The sequence below is a fragment of the Camelus bactrianus genome, chromosome 20 (genome assembly GCF_048773025.1).
Source record: "Camelus bactrianus isolate YW-2024 breed Bactrian camel chromosome 20, ASM4877302v1, whole genome shotgun sequence".
In the NCBI taxonomy this organism is placed as follows: Eukaryota; Metazoa; Chordata; class Mammalia; order Artiodactyla; family Camelidae; genus Camelus; species Camelus bactrianus.
Window position 1 is genome coordinate 37,720,059 of NC_133558.1, and position 19,284 is coordinate 37,739,342.

At 39.3% G+C, this 19,284-nt stretch overlaps 1 protein-coding gene across 4 annotated transcripts in view; it reads left to right on the forward strand.

Moving 5' to 3' along the window:
• The window catches only part of ZNF451 (zinc finger protein 451), a 72,879-nt gene that overhangs the window by 20,093 nt on the left and 33,502 nt on the right, over positions 1 to 19,284 (forward strand). For all 4 annotated transcript variants that reach the window (XM_074348975.1, XM_074348978.1, XM_074348977.1 and 1 more), the window contains exons 4-7: positions 7,982 to 8,107; positions 12,406 to 12,517; positions 14,638 to 14,788; positions 15,969 to 16,095. In XM_074348975.1, coding sequence (XP_074205076.1) covers positions 7,982 to 8,107; positions 12,406 to 12,517; positions 14,638 to 14,788; positions 15,969 to 16,095 — 516 coding nt within the window. The remainder of the gene's footprint in view (positions 1 to 7,981; positions 8,108 to 12,405; positions 12,518 to 14,637; positions 14,789 to 15,968; positions 16,096 to 19,284) is intronic.

The following is a 19,284-nucleotide window of genomic DNA, read 5'->3' on the forward strand; positions in this document are numbered from 1 at the left end:
CGGTAAAGATGATGGAGGAACTGATCCCCCTCCAGTGGGTGCCCCTCTGACCCGTCAGTGCCAGCTGACCTTCAGGAGAGGGAGGAACAACAAGCCCCTGCCTGAGGTGGTTCTGTGTGATCCCACGTCCTGGTCTCCTGTTCTCCCCCACCCTGCCCGCCTACAGACTTCATCTTTTATTACTGGCTTTTTCAGTAGCCAAAAAAATGCCTTTGGTTAAAAAAAAAAAAGCCTTTGGTGAGTCAGTTTGGGAACTTGGTTTTGATCGCCTCTGGGTAGTAACTATTCTCACAGGTGCTTCCTCGTAGCTTCTGTCGCCCTGTGTGGTAGATGGAGCAGAGTGATTCCCCTTCACAGGGAAGTTCAGTGACTACAGCCGTATTTCTAATAAAGTAATTCTGTGGAAAAAGTCAAAGTTGATCATTTTGTTCTTTAAGAACTAGAGTGCTTTTTTTGAGATTAATGATTTAAAAATTTACATCATTTGCTCATCATAAAAAAGCCGCAGAGTAGTCCAGTGCCACGGCTATTATAATATATACTAGTATTGTGTTTCTGGAAATTGCTTTACAAAAGCAGATAGACTCTTAATTCTGCATTTCCTTTCATGTGATCATGGCAAATATTTCTAGGAAACTATTTAGCCAGTTAGGGCAATAAGAAGTAACTTAGAAACTCAACTTGTGGGTGAGGAGATGAGAGAAGGGTCCCTTGAAGTGAAAGACCTGCTTGTATTTAATATTTGAGAAAATTTATTCATGAGACCTTCTTAGGGAAGTTTTACAGAACAGTTCATAGCTAGTTTTCTCAGCATTCGATACCAAGCCAGTCCTTAACTACAAAGTGGGATTGGCAAGCGTATGGTACTTGGCTTCCTAAACCATAATACATTTCAGGGTTGAGAGTGAATGGTTCAAGAAGTAGTCATTTGTAGGTGAACTTTAAAAGGAAGTCCACCTGTGAAGTCAGTTCTGAGTATGCATTCATCTGAGACTAGTCAGGTGAACAGAAATTCAGGGTCTAGTAAAAATTTCTTTTGGAACATAATTAACTTTTGAGTAAATCTGTTAATATTGAGGAATTACCATTGTGATTGGAAAAGCTAAGAATCTTGCTTTATTTATATTGCAAACAGGAAAAGAGGAAGGTCAGGTCAAAGCTGAATAAACTAATATTTTTAAGTCTCAACTTTTAATTTGACTAAATGTACTTTGAATATTTGAAATACACTTTAAAATACAAGTCATACACATGGTTTGGGTTTTTTTTTAAAGCATATATTAAAGAAAAATTAAAGAAAAATACTTATTTATATGTATTAGCTAAGTGCTTCAAAGTTGAAGTGGTGTTTGACATCAAAACTGTAAAAATCCTTTTCCAGGAGCCATTAAGCTTCTTGAACTGAAAATGACTTGCCCTAATTCTTGATTGATATCTGTTTCTGTTAGATTTGGGGAATAATGCAATCTAATCATTGCATTTCTAGAGAAAAAACCTGGACGGAAAAAGTTAATACAATTTACTAATAGATTATGTTCCTTTTAGATACAAAATTTACATCTGCTTTTATGAAGGATAGACATTAAACTTATATTTTTATAAGGCATGACGTAGTGATTTCAACCAAGTCCATTATGTTCTCAGAGGACTGAGGTCAACACTTTATACAGTCTTGTTATTAGTAAGTGAAGTTTTATTAACAATTTTACTACATATTTTGATTGTAGATGTTAGAAAATAGAGATTAAAACAGGAAAAAACTCTAGACAAATAACTAGTGTTAACATGTTGATTTATAGCCTTCTAGATTTTACTTAAATATTTTAATTAAAAACGGGATCATTTTCACTTAAAAACAAATATAAGTGATAGGGAAAAAAGACATTGAAATAGATACAGATTATAGCTTTATTGGTGAGTGGGATTTTGTGCCATGTCATTAATTCCCCTGTCTAATGATTTTGCATGCATTTATTTTATAGTTCACGTAACGGATCATAGTTTAATAGCAATGTTAGAGATTTTAGTAGTTTCCAGGAAATCTTGGTTAGCTCATCAGCTTGATTAGTATATGAAAGTATTAATTACTGTGGGAGGTTTTGCCCGAATAGTGGAATTCTCTTTGGCTGTGCTTCCTGCTGACCTTTATGATCAGGATTGGGAGTTCACGGTCAGAACTTATTTCAAGTTCAGCTGAACTGATTTCAAGTTTGAAGTGGTTATTGGTCTGTAGCAAAAAAAAGAAAAAAAAAAAGAAAAATCAGAACAGGGCAACTAGTGTTATGAGACCCCTAAGGGAAATTTTGAAGTATAGCTTAAGTTTGTGTGTTCGTTCATGTGAAATGAAAAGACACAATGCTGACCATTGATACTAGTTCCTTTTAAAAAATGCCCTTACTTGATAAAACAAGGGAATCCTGTATCAGACTTTCCTCTGCGCTACACCAGCCCCCAACTGTAGAGACCCACTGAATCCCACTGTTTTGGATTAGATAGTATAAGAAAGTGCTCTTCCTTTCCTGCCCAAGTTGCATATTTCTAGACTTGGGATTTTTGCTGTAACTGTATGAAGCTCCATTAAAAGATACACATTGTCCTCTAGAATAAAACAGTTCTTTCTTCCTTTCTCTGGTATAAGCTTACTTTCCGTGGATATGTGCACTCAGATTTAACCAGTGTCTATAATCTGACTGCCCGTTCTAGGACACAACCCAAATTTGCTTTGTACGTGTTTCACCTCAAGATTTAAATAAAAATGTGGAGTATACTTGAAAATACAAGAGTTGCCTATTGTCCAGGGATGAACACAGACAGGACTGCAGGAAGAGAGACCCAGACTGCAGGAAGAGAGACCTGGCTCCTGAGGTTCTGGAACAGTTTTCCTTCCTGGACCCAGTGTGACCCTCATTCTGTAACCTTCTAACTCCTGATTACCCATGGGATTTGTATGTTGGACTGTGTCATTGGAATCATACCTCTGGTTCCCATTTAAAAAAACCATCATTTTAGTTAAAACTTTTTTTTTTTCATAAGGACTGAAACTCGAATCTACTTTTTAACCTTTTCTGGCTTTACAACTTTCTCCTTAATTATGTTATGACCCCACACAAGTTCCTCAATGGGAGTGGCTGGGCGTGGAAGAAAAACTGATGCAGAGAGTGATCTAAAATACTGGCAAATAGAGACCTCTGTCTCCCTAGAAGTTAATCCAGGGTGATGACAGCAAGTGCTTCAAGAAGGGTGACTGAAGATCCCACAGCTGCTAACATTCTAAATGAAACTGAAAGCCCATTGTCCTTGCGTTGAGAGCCAGTCCATTTCTAACTTGAGAAGTTACACACCTGAAAGGCTGACCTTTCTTAGAAAAGCTCAAGGGCCTGAATCCTTATTCAGACTAGAGGCTTTGGGAGAGAGTGGCAAATCCACCCTAGGAAGAGCCCTGGAATTTTGTGATTTCACATTAAATCACAGTTCAGCACTGTGGCACTAACAGGATGGTGGAAATGCCCAAACCTAAGACTGCCGTGGCCCCTTTTCATCTTAGTTCTACGGGAAGCATTTAAGAGATTTTCATCCAGCCTGAAATCAGTTCATTTTCTGCCCATGTTCCTGACAATACCATAGCTTTTGGCTCTGCAGTAAGTATTTCCCTGCTTGTGTTCTGATAAGTTAAAATTTGTTTCTGAACACATTGATTCTTTGAATTACTTGTTAAACTTCCATGCAAAATAAGGCCTCTGACCCAGTGGGTAAAATCCCTAACATGGCATTTTAATATCAATGATCCCTCTGCCTTTCAGTGCCAGTGTGTTCTCCCAGAACCACAGAGGAATGTGTCAGTAAGATCTAGAGGCCAAGTCATTTTGGATCACTAACGATAGAAGTCCAGGGGACTTGGCTTTCTGGAGAGAGTGAGTGTTCACAGATAACTTCTTACTAATGCTGGCTTTACCCAGCAACTTTGATCCCCAGACCCAAGGTTGTGATGGGAAAATATTAAATGAATATCACTCTGCCACCGCACTTGCTTTTTTTCCCCCCTCTTTAAGAAAAAACATTCTTATTTAAAATACTTCAATTTTGTCATTTTTAAATGGCAAAGTTTTCAAAGTCAAAGTTCCTCCTTTCTCTAGTTACCATTTCTTTTCATCTGCTCCCAACAGATTGTCTCCCAGATCTAAGTAATCTACTTTCAAGATCAGTAACCAGAATTCTTTTTTTCTTTTTTTCCTTAGAAGAAAATGGAAACTAACTCCCCTAGAGGGGAAGGAGAAGGAGCCCAAACACAATTCTAATTGCTGTTTGTTTTCAGCATCAGGGCTCTTAGGTTTTTTGAGCCCTTCAAAGTCTTGAAAGTTAATAAACACATCAGTGGAATTAGTTGGAAACAACATAAATGTGTTGTTGATGTGACTATACAGTTAAATAAAAGATAACAGGCTACTGATAGCTAAATATAAGAAAAAGAATTTTAACAGACAATAATACAAACGACTTATACTTACTTGACCTTCAAAAGGTAAAATTTTAGGTCTGGAGAATAATTTTAGAATAAAGTTGAAGAGATCCAAACAAAAGTTTAAATGTTGGTTAAAGGGCTGAATAATTTATCTCCCTAGCTATGTGTATAGTTTGAAGGGAGTAAAGTTTTAGGAACATACTTATATGTTGTGGCTAGTGGATTACAAAAAAATTTTCCCTTTGGGTGCATAATCGCTGTATTTCTGACATTTTCATTTAACTTTGTGTCCAGAGTTTATTTATAATTTACACTATAAATTAGAGAATCACTACTTGTACTTTAATGTAAACTTTAAGAGGAATAAATATCCTGTAAAGTCTTCCTATATGAGCACAACTTCAGGAGGCACTCAGAATGGCAGTTTTATTGTGGCCTAGGAAAAGGGAAAATGATGGTGGAACCATTGATTCAAGGTTCCTTCCTGGATTAGGATTACTTTAGTTAATCCAGAACATCGCCTTCCCCCTGTCTCCAGAATATTCACGTTGTGGTGACAAAACAATGTACTTTGTAGGTAAGCCCTGGTCTGTACCTTGTCTATCTCATGTGTCAATATGACCTTGGTTTACCTGGCCTTCCAAGCATGACTTTTGCTAGCATTTAAAACTTTAAAAAAAGTCACCTCTGTCAGGAAAACTAACACACTCTAGGCCTGTGTTTAAATGTTACTAATTTTGTTAAATAAAAAAAGTTTTTTGAATCTACTCTGAACTTCCTTCTCAGGGTAGTAACTACATTTTAAATAGAGAGATATGGGGAGAAGGGGATAGCTCAGTGGTAGAGCACACGCTTAGCATGCACAAGGTCCTGGGTTCATTCCCCAGCACCTCCATTAAAAAAATAATAATAAATAAATGAACCTAGCTACCCCCCCCCAAAAAAACCCCAAAAGAAATAGATACTGATTTTTTTATCTTCCCAAAGAGTAAAGAGTAAATTTAATTTGCTTTTAAAACAGATGAACTTGCCTATTCTAAAGGATCAGAGCTCAGATAGCTTTTTATGAGTGTCATTTTTAATAAGCTGCATTGCCCTATGACTTGTGAAAGGGCATTTTGAAGTTAGTAGAATGCTACTTCCTACCTGGTGCAGTGGTATAGGCTGGCCAAGTGGTCAGAAAGTTAGTTTGGGACTGCTTCTACCCACAGTGATCCTGCGAGCATCCGTTACTGCAAGGACGTAGCCTTGTACTACTAAAAATACCAGTTGGGCCTTGTTACATGTGCTCACTTCAGTGGACCTTCTGTGTACTTGCAAAATCACACCTGCTGCTTGATTTGCAACTCTACCCACTTTAGATGAAATTTGGGTTGTACATATATGACTGATTTGCCCAAAGAGTCATATTTTAGCTAGTAACCCAGTCTTCCTAGTTGAAAAACAAATTCAGTAAGGCTTACTTTTTAGAAAAGTTGTAGGTTCTAGACAAAACGGAGAGGAAGAGATTTCCCATATATCTCCTCCCCCTACACATGTAGAGCTTCCCCCATTATCAGCTTCCCCCAGCACAGTGATACATGTGTTATAATCAGTGAACCTATGGTGACACATTATCACCCAAAGTCCATAGTTTACATCAGGGTTCACTCTTGGTGGTGTACATTCTGTGGGTTTGGACAGATGTGTAGTGACATGTAGCCACTTTATAGTGTCATACAGAATAGCTTTCCTGCCCTAAAAATCCTCTGTGCTCTGCCCGTTCATCCCTCCCACTTCCCTCACCCCTGGCAACCACTGATCTTTTTTTTTTTACTGTCACCATAGTTTTGTCTTTTCCAAGATGTCATATAATTAGAATCATACAGAATGTAGCCTTTTCAGATTGACTGACTTCATTTAGTAATAATGTATTTAGGTTTTCCTCCATGTCTTTTCATGGCTTGGTAGCTCATTTCTTTCTTTCTTTTTTTTTTAATGAAGGTACTAGGGATTGAACCCAGGACTTTGTGCATGCTAAGCACATGGTCTACCACTGAGCTATATACCCCTCTCATTTCTTTTTAGCACTGAATAATACTCCATCATCTGGATGTACACAGTTTATTTTTCCATTCGCCTGCTAAAGGATATTTTGATTGCTCCCAAGTTTTGGCGATTATGAATAAAGCTGCTGTAAATATCTCCTTACACAGGTTACTTCACCCGTGACTGCTGTTTGCTTTATTTGCATGTTGTTTTTGTTAGGAAGATGATTGTCATCTGCAAAGAAAGAAGGTTTTATTTCTTCCTTGATTGATTTGTGGTTTGATGTCTGGCACTGATTTGGGGAAACAGGTATTCTGTTGCTTTGACTCTGTCATCTCCTGGTGTTCTCATTATGTATGTGCTACATCTTTTGTAACTGTTCTTGGATATTCTGTTTTTTTCAGCGTTTTTTCTTTTTTCTTTTTTGGTTTTGCGGTTTCTGTGGACACATCCTCAGGCACAGTGACTCTTTCCTCAGTGGTGCGCAGTCTGCTAGTGAGCCTTCAAAGGCACTGTTCATTTCTGTTGTAGTGGTTTTGATCTCTGATTACCTTCTGGTTCTTCTTAGGATTTCTGTCTCGTTACACATCTATTCTTGCCTGAGGTCAGCTTTTTCCCTTAGAGGCCTTAGCGTATTAATCATGGTAGTTTTTAATTCCTGGCCTGATGAGTCCTGCATCCCTGCCTGGCTTGTCATTCTGTGCTCGCCCTGACACTTCTGACTGTGTTTTGCCCGTTGGTATCCCTGTGATTTTTTCGTTGACAGGTGGACATGCTGTACCAGGTAGAAGGAAGTGTGCTTGATGAGCCTTTAGTAATGTCGTGGTCAGGTCTGCAAAAGTGGTGGTGTTCTGTGTGACAAGGTCTCAGTCGTGGAGAGCCTGCACCCTGGACTGGGAGCTTCACCAGAGCGTCTCAGTCCTTCCTCTCACGGGGCACGGATGGCTGGAGTGGCCTGAAATTGCCTGTTTGTCTTGAGCCAGTTCGGTTAGGTTCTTGTGAAGTAGTTTCTCGTGAGGACAGGCGTTGTTAAGAACAGAATGCTCTGGCGTATTTCAAAATGGTTACGTTTCTTCTCCTCCTGTTCCTTTTAATCAAGAATTTCTCTTACGTAAATACTGTCCAGGCATTGCCGAAAAGCCAGAGCCAAGGGTGTGGGTGCCATGAGACCTTTTGGGGGCTGGACTAATAGCTTGGCAGTACCATATAGGCTCAGGGCAAAGCAGTGCCAGACTTTTCAATATCCAGATGACTATACAGTAAATAATGGTGGTAAACAGTTTATCTAGATTTGAAAACCAGAAATGATGGCTGATTGGCTGACCTACAAAATACCACGCAGAATATAAAACACATAAGACAGGTTCTTAGAAATTTGATGATGATAAAAATAAATGATTCTTCAGCACCGTAGCTCTTTGGTAAGTGGATATATGCTATCCCAAAGCTAATTTGTTAGCTAAAAGGAGTGAAAATTGTTTTTTCCAATTGTAGGGTAATGTTGCGCATAAAGACCACATCGACCATCAGAAGGACAAAGTTGCTTTAACCCTGGCTCGTCTAGCCCGCCATGTCGAAGTGGAGAAGCAGCAGAAAGAAGAGAAGAACAGAGCATTCAGGGTACTTGGCTGTTTTTAATTGGTCTTTTACCAAATTACAGAATTGTTTATACAAAGTTAAGGAGAAACTTGTGTAATCAAAAAATGTATAATTGAATCCAAGTTCACCATGAACTCTAGGTCGCCGATTTAGTAGCAATTCATGGTAGCTTTTTACATCTGTTCTTAGTTTGTTGGATTCTGGTTATATACGAATAGAGACAAAGGAAAAATAGAATTGAGTGGACTCTATTTTGGGGAATTAGAAATCATGGGATTTCTTAAGCTGATGAGCAGTTAAGGGTGTCTGGTACTTTATCACAAGTTTATCAGGGCTTTTGTAGATACAGCTGGTGAAAGACTGTTTTCTGCTGAATAAAGCCGGACCACTTTCGCTCTCACCTGTCTCTTCAGATTATTGAATCAGGGTTGTAGAAGAGCTGCTGTGTGGACAAGGAAGCCTGATTTAGAATCTTGCCTGATATAAATCTTTTAAAAGCTTGACTTGCTTTACAAGACACCAAATAAAATTATCTTAAAGAACTCCCCTAATACCGACAAGTGTCCATTAGGAGTAGAATGTCCGCAAGCTAGGTAAAGAAAGCTTCCTTGGGGGGAGCTTAAAAATGGAAATAGAAGTCATGGCACAATTTTACCATCTATGTTTTTGATTCCTTGTTCCATTGGTTATTATGAAGGAATTTATGTGTTTCTGCAGCCTCTGTTTTAGTGTCTCTAATCTGATATGGAATACATTAATCTTTAAATTCAGAAGTAGGTTTGTTTGGGGACTTTTAACCTTATGTAATACCAATTAAATTAGAGCATAGTATTCTAATCATATGTTTAAAATGCATAATACGTTAGTGATTTTTTTTTTAAAGGGATTATTTTTTTCCTGGCAGAAGCACTACTCAGTTTTAAGGAAGATTCTTTTCCAAAACTGTGTGAAGTGTGCTGTTTATGGGTCGTGGGGAAAATCTCTTTGAGAGAGAAGTGCTTTGCAAGCTGTCTTTTTCTGCAGATTTCCTCAGTGATGCTGCTGACTTCTTTTCCCAGGCAGCGTTAACGGCCACATAGGGAATGAAGCTTTTGCGATGAGTTCAGAATCTTACAGTCACTCTGACAGCTAGGGTTTTTTTCAGGGGTGGTCTCGACTGAAAAAGACGCACAGCCTAAAAGTTGAGAGTTATGTTTTATTCGGTGGACTTGAGGACTGCATGCCCAGGAGGCAGCCTCTCGGATAACCCTGAGGGACTGTTCTGAAGACGTAAGAGAGGAGCCAGGATATATAGGAGTTTTGCGACAAAAACCAAGTAGTCAGAACAGCAAAAGATTATAGTTATTAAAGAAAGCCAGACATCTCAAGGCTACGTATGGGGAGATGTAAGAGTCTGGGCTCACTGAAGTCACTACTGTGACGTGCGGTACCCTGTTCTTTCTCCTGAGTCCCCTCTGGGCGCAGTGTTGGGGGTGGCTGCAGAGGCCGCGGGCTTGGCGGCGCACAGCCTGTCTCCATCCTGCGAGCCCTCTGGGCTCACTGAGGGGGTGGCTGTAGTGGCCGATGGCCTGATGGCCGCAGCATCTTCTGCTTGCTGATGTGACAGGTAACATTTTTTCACCTGCAGCAGTTCAGATTTCACCCATGTAAGTGTTCATTCAGTGTATTAAAGACTTTACCTTAGCACTGAAGAAAGTTTTTTGAAATTAGGAAGTTCTTGTTTAACCAGTCGTAAACAGTAAATTCACTAGATTTTGTTCTTTTCTAAGGGAGAAACTGACTCACACAGATGCTTTAGCTCATTGCTTGCTGTATTCATGATTTTTTTTCTTATCTGGTTCTCTCTCTAAACTTGTTTTTTAAAACTAGATGACAGATACCACAATAAAGTTGTTAAAAAATAAAAAAATTAACCCCCCCCCAAAAAACTAGATGACAGAAAACAAAAACAAAGCAAACTAGCTAGAAAGGAAGACAATGAAACTGAAATAAAACTAATTCTTGAGGAATTCTAGTAGGTGTTGACTGTGACTAAAATAGATACAGTGCAAAATGTCTTCCAACTCTCCTAGGCCTTTGTGAATTGTTGGTTTCGCACTATTAAAGTGGATTGTCCACCTTTTCTGATGGAAAGGATTTAAAGAAAACAGTCATTAAAGCCTTCACAGGATAAATCACTTTCAGAGGAAGTATGTTGTGCTTGACTGGTTGAGCAGTGACCAGCTCGGCTTACTGATATTCCAGGAGTCAAGATGACTTGTAAGAAGGGGTGTCCCCTTAAAGTGTGTGGAAATAGCTGTGTGTAGAGGGGAGTAGTGGTTACTTTGGGGGTAATTTCAGCCAGCAGATGTTTTTTGAGCATTGACTACGTGTAGCCACAGAGTCCCAATTCTAAGAAATGCCAGAGAACTTCTTTTAAAAAATTGTATATTTTTAATTACTGGCAGTAGTTTAAAATTAAATAAGCTATTGGCTGGCATGCAGTAATATTTAATCTCAGTTATATTTTGTCTAATTTAAGGGTTTTTATTGTGATAGATTTTTGTAAAGAACTTTGATAGAGGGTTTAATTTTGTAGATAAGAAAATGTCTTTATAGTCTACCAGAGGCTTGCTATATTGCTTTCTTTAGATAAACTCATTTTCTTTCCCATAGCATGTTATTCAGAACACTGATCCTGTAGGATGCACTTTGAGAGAAAAGAAGTATTTGATGACTTATCAAGTTGAGATACTGTATACTCAAACTGCGTGGAAAATCACATGTACATTAGCTTTAAGGCTTTGGAAGTCCTGCGCTGAAGGAACTCTTTAAACTCTGTATTGAAACCAGTGTTTCTATATTTACTTAACTTTATTACAGAGAATTTTAAAAAATGTATATAATGCATACTAACAGCTTTGAGAATTACTATTCTATGGCCATACTTAGAACAATGTTGTGTAGAAGATTTTTTTCAGGTTAAAGTCGTGACTTTTGCTGTCTCTCTTCTTTCCCCTTCCTGATAGAAGATCCTGTTGTATTGCTGACGAGGCCATTCAGTATTCTGGCCTCTATCTTGCAAATCCAGTGTTTGTGGCTTTGTGATTTCTTTTTACAAATGTAACAACCTTTTTGAGATACACTATGGTGTACTGCTTAAGTGCATGGATTCTAGAATCAGATTGGAGAACGAACATTTAAATCCTGGCATTATTATTTATCCTGGTGCACTTTATTTGACTGTCCTGTGCCTCAGTTTTACCGTCATAAAATGGGAACAATACTGGGTACCTATCTCATAGAATTATTGTGAGAATTAAATCTGAAATGCTTTTAGAATAGTGCCTGGCACATGGTAAGTGGTTCATAAGTGTCAGTTATTATATACAACACGGTTAGAGAGTATGCAGGTAGATTTATAGATAACATAGCTGGATGGATTTAGAGACTGAAACAGTCTAGAGCATCTGGCTTAGTGCTTGGCACTGGCCCACTGCCTGTTTCTCTAAATAAAGCTTTATTGGAACATAGCCATGCCCATTTGTTGGCATCTTATCTGTGGCTGCTTTCGTGCTGCAGCAGCAGAGTTGAGTAGTTGTGAAAGAGACTATATGGGGTGCAAAGCCTGAGATATTTGCTGCCTGGCCCTTTATGGGAAAAGTTTGCCACCCCTTGGTATAGATGGCAGTGGATGCGTTCTTCTGGCACATGTTAAATGCTACTGCGTGTCTGCTCTTTTTAGCACTATTCACCGAACAAATATTTAACAGGCTCTTGTGTGCTTTACACTATAATATGGAGACTTTGAAAAAATGCATGAAAGTTTAAAATTGAAAATAATCATTCATATTTGCATTCCATAGGTAGCCGTTGACATTTATCATATTTATTTTCTGCCTTTTTCCTTCACTGCAGATAGGGTTTCATCTTGAAATAATCTTTGTTTATATTTGGCCCCATTTGTTTAATATTGATAACCTACTTGATATCAAAAGTATATTCCTACTTCATTGAAAACATTGGTTAGTGTTTCTAATGACTTTCATGAAATGCACATACCAACTGCACCCTCTTATGTGCACACAGTACCCTCTTGTTGGAGATTAAGCTGTTTTGAACTTTGTGCAAACGTTAGCTGTCACTGGAATCAACCTCTTAGAGCATGAACCTTAGTTTTGACCTACCTCTTTAGATAAGATAGGATAGATTTCTAGCAGTGGAGTTACAGGAATAAAGAATTGTCAGTATTTTCTGACCGTTGATGTGACAAAATCATTTTCTTAAGGAAACCAGGTTAGTAATCATAGGTTAATTGATTTTTTTCTTAATATCTTTAGGAAAAAGTCGATTTTCAGCATGCCCATGGGTTACAAGAATTGGAATTTATTCGAGGACATTCTGATACTGAAGCAGCAAGACTGTGTGTGGACCAGTGGTTAAAAATGCCAGGTATTCTTTAGAGATCAGAGTGGGACACTGAGGTTACCGAGCTTGTCTGAAGCCTTAAGGCATTATGTCTGTTCTATTCAGTGGCTAGTAAGTATATAAAGTGTTGAAATTTAGTTTCAGTGATACTTAATAGGGAGCCTCCTTTACCAATTGTCTTCCTACTTTGGCAAAAGTATATTTTGAGTATAAGTAATCCTTGAGCTGATTAGATATTGTTTATTTATTCATTCCTAGGTTTCGTACATGTTATTACATGAAGTAGTTCAAACAGACATAGGAGAGGGTGTGTAACAGGTTATCTGCGGTCAGGAAAGGCTTCTCTAAGGAAATGGAATTTAACCTAAGATTAAAAGAATTAGCGTTTACTTGTTTATTTGTCAGTGCAATCTGTGACAAGCTAACAAAGCCTTAATTTTGTTGAAGTGTCCACACGGGAGGCCCTTCTGAAGCCCTGGGTAGCTTCTTCGTCACTAACTCTTTGTGGACCTGAGATTCCTGGAAGAGTCACTGTGGAGCATTTTCCTCTCACCAGATAATTTGGTAGAATGTTTAAGAATCAGTAGTTCAGTCCTACCGTGGCAGCTCTTCTTGCCTGTCTTGTAGAACACCCCGAGCCCTTAAAGGCTTGGCATAGCCACAGCAACCTCTAGCTGTGGGTTTAGTCCAGCAGGAAGTTTAATTGTTAAAAGTCCTAGAAATATCAATGTATGCAATGCTCAGCTTTGAACCTCGATGTCTTCTTGTTCTGTAGTTTTCTGAGGGCTTTGAATAGAATCAAATTGCCACTTTTAAAATAATTCAGTAACTTGTAGAAGTTTTGACACCTGGGTACTTCCTGAAGCTATATTTCCTTCTTACTCTCCCAAGTGTGTTTGTGCCTGGCAGACTCCCACCTTGCCCCATCCTTCCTTTTAAGTACTTTTTCCTCGTTCCTTGTCTGTCTTGCCTGTAGGGTGAGCCACAGTACTAGAGGTTGCTCAGTTTATTGATTCTGCCTGAGTTTGGTTGCTCAGCCGTCTTTGATCCCACAGCCCCATAAATCCCACTGTTAGGTTGGATTGATATGTTTACATGTCTGTCTCTTCTACTAGATTGACATGCTCTGTGGGGGCAGAGACCAAGGCTTATTAATCCTTTTTAGTGTCAGTGCCTAAAAAGAAGGCCTAGCACAGAGATGCTCTTGAAGTGTTGGTTGATTATGATACCAGAATGGGCCATAAACATTTGCACACAAACACAGAAGAGAGGCCTAGAACTTGTTTCCAAGTGTGATTGTCATTCAGCTAAACAAAAGAATCATTTGGCATTCCAGGCCTATATTAGAAAAGATACTTCGAAATTATGATTCTTAGCTGCATCAGAATTCACCTGGAGTTTTAAATACATCCCTGAGCCTCACCTCCAGAGATAATTCTGGGGCATCTGTAGATTTGGGAAGATTCCCAAGAGGGAAAATGGGCTAGAACTGTAAGGCTTTATCTGCAAGATCTCTGCTAAGAATTGTTTATCTCACTTTCAAGTCTTGTCTAGAATGGTTGTTGGGCCAGTAATATGTCCCTTCAGGCCTAGTCTCTGGCCTCCAGACTGATTCAGAGTATTTTAATTCATTGTGAATTGAATTCACGAGCACTTATTTCCATATTTCTCCGCTCCTTCCCCCTCCCGGCTACATTGTTTGACAGTGTTTGACATTGAGATCCCAGATCCTCTGTAATATAACTGAGCCTTATAATGTGTTTAAGATAGTTAAAAGAGAAAATAAGAATGAGAAGGAGGGATCTTTGCCAGCTCATAGAAGTGAAAAGAAGGCAGGCTGGGATAGGGGTTCTGCAGAGCAACTGATTTTCTAATATATTTCACCTTTGATGTTTCTTGGCTGTTGAACTTAAGGAAACAGTTGTTTTCCTCAAGATAATGTTCTTGGAGATGTTAATGGCTTTCCTCGTCTAAATAGCTATTTACTTATAAGTACTGTATCTTGTGTAAGGATGTAATTACAGTTAGGATTACCTAGTTGATGCTGCACCCTATTTTTCATTGATTTTTCATAATTTTGATTATCAGTCCAAAGGACAAGTATCTGAAATAGAAACTTAAGAATTTGTATTCCAATGATGCAGGACTCAAAGCAGGCACAATTAATTCTGGAACAAAAAGTTCATTCCGAAGAGGAGGCCAAATACGAGTGTCTGGGAAACCAATTTCATGTCCCATAATGCACTGTAACAAGGAATTTGATAATGGGCACCTTCTCTTAGGACATTTGAAAAGGTAAGCGTGGTATTCAGAATAGAGATGCTGAAGGTGAAATGAGTTACAAAGTGATTTCGGTGAAATGAAAGCGTGATGCACCCCTGCCGTTGTGATTATAGCTTTATGTCCCAAACTCATCATTTTGTGCTATTATAATTTTTTCTAGTTTACATTTCTTAGGTTTTCTGTAAAGCTTGAAGTCAGATTATTCTAGTGATATTCTATCCTAATATGTCTCATAAAATTCTGACCAGACTTTTGCCTTAATGTGCATTTGGATCAGTTGTAGAGAAATCTAGCATTTAGCAAATTTCAGGAGACACATAGTACTTATGGGTATTTGGTCTAGTCTAAGGAAAGCTAATACGGCATTACAAAACAAATGCTAGAGGCAAACCAGATGTAGCAAAATTAATAATAAATATCCTCTTTATGAAATCCTTCGTATTAATTTACTGAATTTTTGAGAGGTAGAGCTTGAGAAGGTAAATATCAAGGAAAGGCAGTGTTAAAGGCATTAAACTTTCCATTAAAGCCTTTCCTTCAGCCTCCCCTCTGCTAGTTCAGAGGTGGGAACTGAAAGTTTGGGGCTCTAAGCCTTCTCTTTTACAGCTGTCTCAGCCTCCTTATGCCTAACCCTACCCACAGAGCCTTCTAGAAGGGCTTCAGCGTTCTGCACATAAATGGGTGGCACACTGTGCTCTAAGTATTTTTTATAAGTCTTTGAGGCAGTTTTAAATGACAGATTTGTTAAATGGTTAAAGTGACATTAAAAGGATCAATGCCATCTTTGGAGATAGACGTGTACCAGCAGTCTTGACGTGAGATTATTATTCCAGTGGTTCATTTAAAGTTATCTGTGAGTTTTATGGGCGATAAGGCAAGAAGCAAAAGATGACGGCTCTACCGTTTTCAAGGCGGGAGTTACCAGCTTGGCAAGACTGCGTAAACCCGTTTTATTGGATCTTGAGCACTTTTATGAAAGCTGAAGCTGTTGGTCACTGTTTAAAGACGTTGCATGGCATATGGGAGCTGCTTTATATTTCTTGAATGTAAAGAACATTATTTAATTTTTCAGTAGAAAGTGTGAAGTTCGGAGTGTGTGTATGTGTGTGTGTGTGTGGCTTAACAGGTGAAGCATCGCAGTCCTGCCCCTGGACTGTCAGGTGTTCTGATGTTGCCTCTCTTTGCGGAGCAGGTTTGATCACTCTCCGTGTGATCCAACAATTACGCTACATGGACCCTTCATCAGCTCCTTTGCCTGTGTAGTGTGTTATAAAAATTTCGTTACTCAGCAGCAATACAGGGATCACCTTTTTGCTAAGGTAAGTGCATGTCCTTAGGTAAGAGTAGGTGTTCTTTGTCTGGAGAACCCCAGAGTGGGATATAGGTGTTTTCTTACTGCTCTTAAGCTTGCAGTCGACAGTGATGCACGTAAGGATCAACACTGTGATTGTCTATGGAGAGTAGAAGGACTGGGATCATGCACTTACTGTGGGCAGGCAAACTTGATAGCTGAAAGCCAGCTGTCCTAAAATGATCATAAAGACCCTTCCTTTTATGGAGTTGCTCTGTGAAATTAACTGTGAGTTAGTCATGTGATGAGAACTGGAACCTTATTTTTACATGCACTGCCGGTCACTGCTAGTGGAAATGTTGGAGTCATGTGGTAAATAACAGTTCCTTTATTAATGCTAGTGTGAAGAAATAGACCTGGTATTTATTTAAAAGGCTGTGTTATGTGACTCTCATTAAGTGTTAAATCTCAAGGACGTGAGACTGATTAATGTTATTAGCAAATTCATGTAATAAATAATTCTGTAATGAGTGTTTGCTATATTTGGTATTAGATACCTTTAGTGACTTATTAATATTACAAAAATGTTAATTGTGCAGTATGTTCACTGTGGAAAATTTTAAAATACCAACAAATAGAAAATAAGAAATCACTCTTAATCTCACTTATAGAGATAACCATTGTTGACATTTTTATGTGTTTGTGCTGTTTCTCCATATATAAATATTTTTTAGGTAGGATAAAGTATCTAAATTGTTTTGTAATTAAGAAAAGCAGTGTATTGTAAACATAAGTTTAAATAATTTGTTGGATCATTTTCAGTGAATGGCATTCTACTGTGTGACTATATTATAGTTCATTTAATTTTCTATTAGATGTATCATTTAAATTTTTGTATTATTAAAAACAATAACACATTAAACAACCTTGTAGCTAAAAACCTATGAGAAGATCCATGTTTGATGTATTTGCTGGGTAAATATAAGATTTTGAAATAGTAAAATGGTAACATTCAGGGAGTAATAGGGTTTTTCTTTAAATCATGTTTTCAGAATTTGCTAATACCTAGGCCTAAACTTGAAATGTAACATGGGTAATAACGTGGATCCTGTATAGGTGCCCATAGGAAGTGAAGACTTGTGCTGTCAAGGGTCTCTGACGGAGCTCTGCTCTGGTGCTGGATAATGTGCTCGGTCGTTAGTGCGGGGAGCCTGTATCCTGTATGGAGAAATCAACCATAGTTCTTACACGCAGGGAGCTTGTGCTCGAGAATGAACAAACCTTAATGGTGCATCACCAGGTGATACAGAAATTAGAGGATGGGGAGAGAAGCCCTGTGGAGGAGAAGAGGTCCTCAGGGACTGGATTTGGATAGACAGAAAGTACAAGTGATAATTCCAGGAAAGTGTGAGTGAAAGCCCAGACAGGATAGTGAATGTGGGAGCGGGTAGCGTGCAGAGAACACTTAACCCAGCAGGCCTGAGACTTCTGTCCTTAGGCTTGCTTGCAAGGTTGGCGCTTAGCTTGTGTCTGGGAACTTAGACCTTGGCGGGTTCCTGCCGTTCTTGATGTGAGTGCCTTGTTGTGCCTGAACTGTTGGAGCAAACAGCATGGTGTACGCTGACCACCTGCTTGCCGGGTGGGAGTCTGGAGCTCTGTACTTATAGGCAGAGGTGACCCAGCCCAGCATGACTGCTGTTCACATGCCTTGTCGCAGTTCATTGCTGGAGGAATTGTGTCCTGTGTGACTCCATGGGGAGAGGACCCTTGGAATCTCACACCTGGTTTCCTGGACTCTGCCCAGTGTGCCTTTTCCTCTTGCTGATTTCGCTTTGTAGCCTCTCCTGTGATAAATCACGGCATTAGTACAGCTGTACGCCAAGTCCCGTGAGTCCTCGCCAGCCTTGGAACCCGGGATGGCCTTGGGGACTCCCAACATAAGTAGTAACTTGACTATAAAGGCACAAGATTTTACACTTGATGTTGGGAAGGTATTGGCACTATCATAGAACAGCGGCATGATGAAAATAATGCTTATATCTTCAGAGCTACAAGGGCTTTCAATTCTAGAACCTAATTTCTGCTCCTTTTTCAGGGACACCAAAGAGATTGGGTGGACTTAGAATGGCACCAGTGTTCAGGGTGGATTCAAAGATGTGGACAAGGAGACCAGTTTAGGCGACTCTGGCAGTAATTTAGCTTTGAGATGAGAAAAGGATTTACTTAGGTAATGACATTTAGAACAAAGACCTTAAAGTGGAGCCAAAAGACATAGAGAAGAAATACATGATAGGGCACTCTGTGGCCCTGACGGAGGTTTGGGGGGAGAAGTGGAAAGGGCACAACTACATTCCGCAGTTTTTAGTGTTTGCAATGGGCCACTCATATTCTGCCTTTTTCAGAATTAGATTCCTCTCAGGGCATGTTTCCATACTCCATGCCGTTATCTTTTTTCTTCAGTAAATCTGAATAGGTATTTCAGATTTGATTGAATACTCTCATTTGTGTTTTCCCAGATTTCATTAATTTGCGTCCTTTTTTCTGGGAATCGCTCACTGTATCCTGTTTTGCCCTCCCTCTTGCCATCTCCCCAGGAAGTAAATGTATGACATTTGGCCTCTGGGAGGCAGCGTGGTAAAGCAGAGCAAAGGCTTTGGCGTCAGACAGACCTGGATTCCACTGTCGCTTGTACTAGCTGTGTGTTCTCCCCAAGTTCCTGAACATCTGTGAGCTCAGTTCTCATCCCTGAAGCGGAATTGTTACTCTTCCACACAGATTGTTGAGAGAAAGTGTAATAGGATGTAAAGCACTTAGGGCCTGACATATAGTGATCAAGAAAAGCTCCTTATTGCTTATTCTTTGGAGTGTCTGTCACAGGACTGGCGGGAACCGGTGCGCTTAGGTTGTAATTCCGTATCTTAAATCAGCCAGAAGAGGTCGCTAGAAGATCGTATACCTACGAATTCTGTTCCGTGAAGGTGACGTTCTTCAAAGAGAGTGAAACTAGCCACAGTCTGCATTGTTTGCCTTGTTGCTCTCCCTTTTTATCTCCAGTTTCTTTGGTCTAGACTAGTGCCACTCAAACTTTAATGTGAGTCACTTGGAATCTTATTAAAATGCAGGTTCGGACTCGGGATCTGATACGGGGCCTTAGATTCAAGATTTCTAACAAGCTTCTAGGTGATGGCAGTGCTTGCTGGTCTTTGGGTCAGACTTT